Source organism: Papaver somniferum, chromosome 6 (assembly GCF_003573695.1).
Source record: "Papaver somniferum cultivar HN1 chromosome 6, ASM357369v1, whole genome shotgun sequence".
NCBI lineage: Eukaryota > Viridiplantae > Streptophyta > Magnoliopsida > Ranunculales > Papaveraceae > Papaver > Papaver somniferum.
Genome location: NC_039363.1, coordinates 73,841,718 through 73,850,985, shown reverse-complemented (window position 1 = coordinate 73,850,985; position 9,268 = coordinate 73,841,718). Strand labels below are relative to the sequence as shown.

Sequence of the window (9,268 nt, the reverse complement as noted above, 5' to 3'; positions counted from 1 at the left end):
CGGGCCATTAGTTTTTTAGTTTGAATCAGATCTGATTCGCGACCTGACTCAGATCAAATCTCTGACTCAGATCCATTTGAATCAGGGTATAAAATGTTCATTATTCATGGGACCAAACGATATTTTTTGAATCGGTAGAATCATATCTGACTCGAGAAAAAATTGAGTTAGATCCAGATGAGTCAGGTGATTTCAATCGGATCCAGAAAAAAAAAAAAAAAAAAAAAAACATGATATTACTCATAACTCCGCACATATTTGAATTATTGTGATTAAGAGGCTAATTAGAATTAGAATCACAATCAGTAACAACCATTACTTCAACAAATTCCATTTTAGTAGTTGAGACTTTAAACATCAAGTTAGGGTCGAATGACTCAAATCCCATCATATACAACCATAACGATTTCCCAATAGCTAAACTTTCTTATGGTGAAAAGACCTCCATGCAGATTTTAGGCACGTATTATGGTAGATGGATGGCTTTTTGGCATTGGATGATTGCATTGTCTAGATCCTAGATCATGTTGCAAAGAAAACAGATTATCACCTAGATGGAGCAATTTCATTTGTACGCGTGGATTGGAAATTGCAAAGAAACCCATATTTACGAGTATCTGTCCAAACAAATCTAGCTAGACCATGCAAAGATTAAATTCAAGTTGATATTAAAATTTCAGTACCACTCTTGGTGCACCCACGATCACCCTAAATGTCAAAGATCTTCTCATATAGAATTTAAAGATTGTGAAAACTGCAATTTTCATTTGAATTTATCTATAGATCATGTACTTGCTGGAGTGTGAACTACTCACTCTATTTGCATTATCATTATTACCTCTTTATTTCTACTTTTTTCAATAACAAACATTTCTCACTATCCTAATTATGGAAAATCCATTCCCTCTTTTACTTCTTTCAATTCTAACGGTTTTGGCTAAACAAACATTTGCTTCTTCTTTGGAAGAAGCTTCAACCATTGTATCAAGCTATGGACAACCTAAAATCAAACTGAACAAAATAGACTATTGTTGGAGAGCCAAACTACTAATATGGTCAGCAAATCGTCGTGCCTTAGCTGAATGTGCTGTAGGGTTCGGCAAGGAAGCTGTTGGAGGTACACATGGTGCAACATACATTGTCGTAGACTCGTCAGATGATCCGATCAATCCGAAACCCGGTACACTTCGGTATGGCGCAGTTCAAAAGGAACCACTATGGATAATGTTTAACAAGGATATGGTTATAATATTGAAAACTGAACTGATGATAAACAGTTTCAAAACTATAGATGGAAGAGGAGTTAACGTGGAAGTTGCTTATGGACCTTGTATTGTTATGCACAATGTAAACAACATAATAATACATGGGATTCGTATTCATGATTGTGTGCCAGGAAAACAAGAAATTGTTCTCAGCTCACCGGGGCATATAGTCCATCGATTACGAGATGGTGATGGAGTTGATATATTTAACTCCTCACATATTTGGATTGATCATTGTTATCTTGCAAGATGTACAGATGGTCTTATTGATGTCATCCATGGATCCACTGCCATTACAATTTCAAACAACTACTTCACTCAGCATGACAAGGTAAGTATAGGCCTTTCCCCTCTTCATACAACAACTTCTTGTAGCTTGCTTACATTTACAAAGGGGAGGATTTTCCAAAATTCTAAGAATGAGGTAAAGGGTTAAAAATTTGATCGGTCAATAGGAGAATATTCATTGAAAAGTAGGTACTTAAGGGGTACCTCAACCCAATAAATACAACCGACAAAAAAAAAAGGAGATCGAGATTGGAATCGATCACCCAAATAAAAGAACAAGGAACAAAGAGCCAAGAGAGATTAAGAAAAAACAAACAAACACTAAATGCCTCACATCCACCTCAAAACAGCCGATAGGTTAAAAATTAGCATCGGAAAGAAACACTGATTAATATCCCTATGGTTCGGAACTAGTGAAATATCTTTATCATATAAATGGTGAACTCATGGTTTTGAACTAGTTTGTAGTTTTGAACTAGTGCGTAGTAGCAGTAAGAATTCAGTTTTTTTACTAAAACCAAATTATTCTGGAAAATCTGGCTAAGATTTTGCACGAGTGAAAAGCAAGTCCAACAGGTTTCTCAAATAGGTGATACAGTATTGTGAAATAGGAATGCAGGTTAGTAGTTTATGCGGATGCCATATTTCCTCTGTATTGACAAAACTCGAATCTTTAGAAGGTAACCAAAAAAGTAAAAAAAAAATAAAATAAATGCTGATATGATTTCGCTACAGTAAACAAGAAAGAGTTTTCATGGCGAGACTCATATAACCCCACTGAATCAATGTGGTCGATTTGTAGGTGATGCTGCTTGCACACAACTACTATTTCAACTTTCAAGGATGCCAAGGATACAGATGTTAACACAACTTATCCTGTGGATACGCTTTTGTAGGTGATGTTACTAGGCCACAACGATCATTTCAAGGGTGACAAGGTTATGAAAGTTACATTAGTCTTCAACCACTTTGGCCCTGGTTTAGTGCAGAGGATGCCAAGGTGATGAGGCTTTCTTCTAACCAAATAGTTGACAGCTAGCTGGTATTCCACAACCCCTGAAACTAAATTGGAATGATGTATTCATTGCAGAGTAAGAAGGGGGTATGCTCATGTTGCGAATAATAGGTACGATGAGTGGTTGATGTATGCCATTGGTGGGAGTGCGAATCCTACAATCTTAAGCGAAGGGAACTACTTTACTGCATCCAACAATTCCGGCATCAAAGAGGTAAAATTTAAAGAATGAAACCTGTAAAACTTCACATTATTTCTCCACTAATTTACTGCTTCGAATTTTATGGGTCAACTGTTACTCTTATGACAGGTAACCAAGAGAGAGAGTGATAGTGGGTGGAAACAGTGGAAATGGAGGTCATATAATGATGAATTCCAAAATGGAGCTTTTTTTGTTGAATCCGGTTGGGGAAATTGTGCTCCTAACTACACTCAATCTCAGACATTCAAGGTTTATAAAGGATCAATGGTGCCTACTCTAACATCATATGCAGGTCCTCTGAGATGTACAGCTGGATACCGATGTTAATTACTAATAAGAATGATTTTGAGGTTTACCTTTCTAATTTTCTATGGAATTTCTCTTCCTTGTTAAGTAAGGATACCAAAGTGTGAAATTATGAACACTAACTTTTCTTTTATAAGAACCATAATGTTGTTTGGTTAGCAAACATAATTAATAGGTACTGAAATTCACTAGAAAGAAATTGTACTGCCTATTCTGAAACCAAATAAATCAGTAACTTTCTTTTAATTTTGTTGGAAATGAAAGATTCAAAAGAGGTACCTGGTTGTGATATGCACAAACACATCTCCAAGACTCCGGCACCAATCTGCCATCATGACTAGCTCATTTACTATTACACATACACATCTGACATCCCCATCAGTTGGAAAGTAGGACTAGGCTTTCCCAAGCCTTCCAAACCGTAACCATCATTGATTCTTCTCTGCAACTATGGGGACATCAGCTTCATCAATCTCCAGGGAATCACATACAGGTGGACCTAAATCCCATCATGAAACAATACTATCAAGCTGAGTGAAAGAATTTTCAGTAAAATCAGGTTACCGCGAAGATAGAGAAACCAGCCTAAGGTAGCAAATCCTTTCTTTCCACAGTTGATGATGAAAACATAAGTCATATTTTACATTCCATCTAATATAGCAGCTTAGGTTCCCCAATCAGCACTGCATTCGCCTAAGCCAGCGAAAATGTAGCTGAGCACCAAAAAACTGGCTACATATTTTAATATAATATGAAAGAATTTGGTTTTTTACACACCTCCTCTCCAGATCAGTAAACAATCAAAAGTCACTTTTTTGCCACTCCGACCAAAAACAGACTTGTTTAGGCTTGTATTAATTGTTAATTTTCGATAATCTTTCATCAGTTTGCTCAACACTGGTCTACTTGGCAATCATTTTCATTAAAAACGTTCGACACAACTTTGGGCAGGAGTCTTCCTTATCCTCCCATCTACCATGGCTTTTCTTATCTTAGAAGCATGGTCCCATTTACCTGCTTCTGCATAAATGTTTGATAGAACGACGTATCTCCCACTATGTTGTGGTTGCAACGTAAGCAACCTTCTCCCCACCGCATCTGCCAAATCGACATTCGCATGAACCCTACAGGCACCCAAAAGAGCCCCTAAAACAGTTGCATCGGGCTGAAAAGGCATACTTTTTACAAACTCCTCTGCTTCTGCCAATAAACCTGCTCTTCCCAAAAGATCAACTACACACCCATAGTGTTCCATCCTTGGAATAACCCTAAAATCAGGCAACATAGCCTGATACCATTTTAATCCCAATTCCACGAGCCCGGCTCGAGCGCAAGCTGTAAGAAGAGCAACAAATGTTATCTCATTTGGGTGAAATCCTTCTACTCTCATCTTCTCAAACATACTTAAAGTCTCTTGCTCTCTACCATTACAAGCCAAGGAAGACATTAGTGCATTCCAAGTGCACACTTTTTTATCTGACATTCCATTGAAAACTTCAAAAGCACTGTCCATGCAACCTGTTTTGCCATACATAGAAATCAAAGCTGTTCCTAGAAAAGCAGTCAACTCTATCCCATTCTTAACAATGTAACCATGGATCTGTTTTCCTTGATAAAGACATCCACCTCCATCCAAATTCGAACATGAGCAAAGAACAGAAACGAATGTAGCTTCACCAGGCCTCACATCACAATCAATCACATCTTCATGCGCCATCATCTTTTTAAAAAACCACATTGCCTCGTTAAAACACTCACATTTTCCAAATCCGTTAATGACACTTGTCCAAGAAAACACGTCACGTTCAGACATCTTTTCAAAGAGTAAAACAGCAGATTCCATTTCACCATTTTTCCCGTAAGCATCAAGCATTGCATTTGTTGTAACCATGCACGGTTCGGGTATTTCTTCGAACACCTTTTGTGCCTCTTGAAGATGACCAAATTGCGCATAGAAACTGACAAATGAAGCATGAACAAATGGATCAAACGATAACCCACGTTTGATAGCTTGGTTATGAACAGGTCTACCTAAGAATGAAGCAAAAGTGGGTGAAGACGAAATAGCTTTGATTGCAGAAGGAAAAGTGTGATTATTTGGTGGCGCTTGATGAGAAAGCATATAAGTAAAAAGAAGTAAGGATTTATAAGGATTACCAAAATTAAGATGCGCTCTTATTAAGGTGTTGTAGAGAAGTGTTTTTATCCATTTTGAAGGTTGGGACGAGGGTTTTAAAAACAAGTGACAGCTTGTGATTAGAAGCGAATGAATTTGATTGATTTGTCTTTTCTGTTTGAAGTGTTTTTGGAGAAGATCAAGTAGAAACTCATGTGAATATAACATATATACCAGACTGTAATTAAACAACTCAAATACTTCTGTAAAATAGCAAAGAAGCGGTAAGAATATCATTCATCACAGAAGTGCTAATTCATGACTGCTAACAAGTTCTTCTCTTGCTAATGACTTACTTCTGTGATGGTATTCTGAATGGAAGATATCCGACGCCAAGTTATTTGACCGTCCTGCCTATACTTCAAGCTAGCCATCCTGACCGTATCGGATGGTACTGGGACGGGAAGGAGTCCAATTTTGCAAGGCTGCTGATCGGGGTACTCGGTTACGTGGGAATGTATCAAGCCAAGTCAAAACCTATTTTATCCTATTTAAAAGAAATATTGTCTTATCTTGGTTTTGATACGCAAGGTAAAAGTGTATGGAAACATATTTTAAACGCTGCTACCTTTTTGAATGAGAATGTTGCTTTTCAGATGAAGAATGGTAAATCTATCGGATTTTGACTAGACAAATGGACCAACACAGGGCCTTTGGAAAGCAGATTCCCGGCAATTTAAAGGTGTGCAAGAACAAACAAGCATCAGTTGTCGATATGTTGGTGGATGGCAGATTACAATGTCAGACTAGGAGATGTTTGTATTCAAATGAACAACTTGAATGGGATTTATTATGTAGCGAGTTGGGCTACGCAGACAGTCTGAACGATGAGAATGATGTGGTGGACATCTTGGGTGGTTTCTCGGTGAAGAAATGTTATGAAGTGCAATTGGATAATACTGACGATCAACGTGTTGACAAGAACTTGTGGCAGAAAACTATTCCTCCAAAAATAAGTTTTATGTTATGGGCTAATTCCCATAATTCTTTACTAACCTTGAGTATGTTGAACTATAGGGGTGTGGATGTGCAAGATGATAAATGTCCTTTTTGCAAGAAGGTGCTTGAAACTGGAGATCATATTCTTGTATGTTGTCAATATGCATATGAAGTTTGGTCTTATTTCTTTAACGCGGTTGAGAATATGTTGGGTTTCCCCGGATATTGTAAAGAAATTTTTCGAAGCTTGGAAACTTAATAATTTACAATGCAGGTGTAGGGAGGTTTGGTGGAATGTGAGTTATGCTATAATGTGGCATTTGTTGAATGAAAGAAATCGAAGGATTTTGGAGACAGGGCCATGGAAGTTGAGGAACTTACTTTGCAAATCAAGCAGACGATTGTTTATGGCTTTCGGATATGGATGTTTATAGATTTATATCTGTAAATCAAGTTCGATTTCATTGGGATACAGTCATTCATATGTAGTTGATGATGTGCTGTTCCTAGGCTTGTACTCTTTTCTTTTTATTTTTTCTTTAATATAACCTTCCTCTTTCAAAAAAAAAATACACCCCCACTTAATCTGGTATCCCCTGTTAGCAACCTTGCAATTTTATGCCCCCTCCTTTAAAGAGTGTGCACAACACAGTATATTCTTATTGGCTATTTAAACCTGACTGCTAATTATTTGTTAAAAATGGAGTCCAACTATGTGCACCTCCTAATTAACCGGGGTGCACATTCCTCCCCTGTCTATTTGCTGGATACTAACCGGGTTTTGAAAAAAAAATTCAAAATTTCATTTTCTTATAAAAATTAATGGAAAATTGACGCACAAGTTCCCATGCCTTATTTTTCTCTTTTTAATCTTCTGTTGCTAATCCCAGACTTCCCAAACTTACTTTCTCTGGTTTGCCTTCCTATCAACCAAAAATGAAAAGAAAACATGAATGGAAATGTTACAATTTTCTTCTTCTTTTGTTTTCCGAAATCGAGTACTTTTAAATTAACAACCTGTTCCTATTTTGTTAACTATGATCATTCAAAATGAAATAGAATCAGTTTGTTTCTGATTACCTATCTACCAAGATTTTAGATGAGATTCTCAAACATAAAAACAAAAGAGAAGAGGACATGGAAAACGGGAGATGATTACAATTTCGTTACAAACATAAATAACCTTGTAAATAAAAAAGAAGTGAACAAAATATAACCTGACACGAGGTCCTCAGAATGGTGATTAATGTTATGATTGTAGTTGTATTGGGTAAATTTAGGCTTGCTTACCATTGTCAAATCTCTACCGTGATTCTATGGATGGGATAACTTGATTTGATATAATACTAGGTTAAGGTATTTTAGCTTCTTCTATGTTTTACAATTTGATGATCCTCATTACTGTTAAAATATCTTCTAGTGATCTGCAAAATCAAAAGAGAGAGTAGAACTCAGTTAAAGGAAGAGGGAGAGAGATAGGGTATATAACAGACGATAGAGACTCCTAGAATTTCGTAAAGTTTTGGAATAATTTTTTTTTAAAATAAGATAAAAAAAAAATCAATTAGACACTCCCCGTGTACGGAATGTGTACCCTGGTTAAAACAAGGTGCACATAGTCGAGCTCTTAAAATGATTTTTATTTTTACTTTAATTCAGATATAATCTATAAAAGGAAATAATATATATCTATCCTAAAATAAAATGATTTGTTTTTGCTCGGTCAAACAGAATGATTTGAAAACAGGAAATTGGTTTGAAAGGATTAAAATGTTCACGGTTCTTGCTTTCCATCTGAAACTCACGTTTGCATTATGATATTATCAAGACAATATCAATGGAATGTAATTTTTAAGATATGAAGCTTTCTGATCTTTAATGGAATTTTATTAGATGGTCCGTAGTAAGCCAATATTAATCGTATTCAATCAATCAGATTTCCGTTTTCGATCTCTGCTGGAACTTTTTCTTCATAAAATAATCAAGATGAAGATGTTTATGCTTAAAAAACTCCTATGATTAATACACTACTACATCAATCTTATTCCTTAGTACTATAAAATAGAAACCTCGTAAGGAAAGGTTGTATTTAAGATGGATCGATTCAATTATTTAAAAATAAAAGAGACTTCAATCGGTATTAGACCGACGAGAAATCAATAAAAAGAACATAATCGAATCAGGGTACATAAGATATCATACAAACTACCTACCCTAATTATCTGTTACTTGTTTTAGAATCTCTATATTTTAGGATATAAGATATCATTTACCTTTTCAAAATTATTTTTCATTAAAAATAATCAGAAAACGAATTAAATAAATAGTTGATGGTTTAATTAGAACAACCAATAGGAATAATTTGTTTTGTGCACACACTTTAAAGGAGCGTGCACAAAATTGGACTCGACGGTAAGGGGTATTTAGCATAATTCATGCATATTATGGGAACTACCAAAAAAAATAATCAGCACGCCAGGTATTTTGGAAAACTAGCCCGTAGCACTACGGAAAAATTGTGGTGAGATACAGATATTATCGAGCGGTGTAAAAGATATTGCTAGCGCTGGTGATATTGCCGCTTGATCTGATTCTGACGTTAACGGCTTTTTCTCCCTTATTTCAGTCATATTTACTTGTATCTTTTATCTTTATCCTCAATTTACTTACTTTTAGTTTCATAATCAATGACTTATTATTCTGATGATGAGATGTAAATATCATATGGATAGGTTTAAATCACAATAAGAAAAGCATGTTCGAATATTGCAACAACCTGATGATGTAGCAGGTGAAGATAGAGAACCAACGAACACTATGATGCTCATGCATTCGGGAAACATGCCTAGACCTCCAGAACAAAAAGAAGTATTCATAAAAAGATAGACGTATCAAGTGAGGGACGAGTTCCACCAGAAGTTGATGCACGATTATTTTCTTCCCGATTTTTTCTACTATGATGAAAAATTTTAACATCGGTTCTGCATGCCCAAGCATTTGGTAATAAAGATTATTAATAAGCTTTGTCAGGTAGATACTCAATTTAATTATCAGTTTGATGCACTGAATATTAAACA

At 35.9% G+C, this 9,268-nt stretch overlaps 2 protein-coding genes across 2 annotated transcripts; one reads left to right on the top strand and one right to left on the bottom strand.

Annotated features, from left to right (window-relative positions):
- The first annotated feature begins 888 nt into the window (after nt 1-888).
- LOC113290931 (putative pectate lyase 2) lies at nt 889-3,097 on the top strand. The gene is made up of 4 exons (XM_026540514.1): nt 889-1,596; nt 2,450-2,553; nt 2,644-2,782; nt 2,879-3,097. The coding sequence occupies exons 1-4, from the start codon at nt 889-891 to the stop codon at nt 3,095-3,097; spliced, it is 1,170 nt and encodes a 389-aa protein (XP_026396299.1).
- A 191-nt stretch (nt 3,098-3,288) lies between these two features.
- Nucleotides 3,289-5,644, bottom strand: LOC113287992 (putative pentatricopeptide repeat-containing protein At1g10330). Its single transcript, XM_026536916.1, has one exon. It carries the CDS (start codon nt 5,487-5,489, stop codon nt 3,999-4,001), a length of 1,491 nt encoding a protein of 496 aa, XP_026392701.1. The 5' UTR covers nt 5,490-5,644; the 3' UTR covers nt 3,289-3,998.
- Nucleotides 5,645-9,268: the final 3,624 nt, after the last annotated feature.

Coding starts and splice junctions, on each gene's coding strand:
- LOC113290931 (XM_026540514.1), top strand. CDS start 889: ATGGAAAATCCATTCCCTCTTTTACTTCTTTCAATTCTAACGGTTTTG. Junction 1,597..2,449: donor ACTTCACTCAGCATGACAAG/GTAAGTATAGGC, acceptor ACGCTTTTGTAG/GTGATGTTACTAGGCCACAA. Junction 2,554..2,643: donor TTAGTGCAGAGGATGCCAAG/GTGATGAGGCTT, acceptor TATTCATTGCAG/AGTAAGAAGGGGGTATGCTC.
- LOC113287992 (XM_026536916.1), bottom strand. CDS start 5,489: ATGATATTCTTACCGCTTCTTTGCTATTTTACAGAAGTATTTGAGTTG.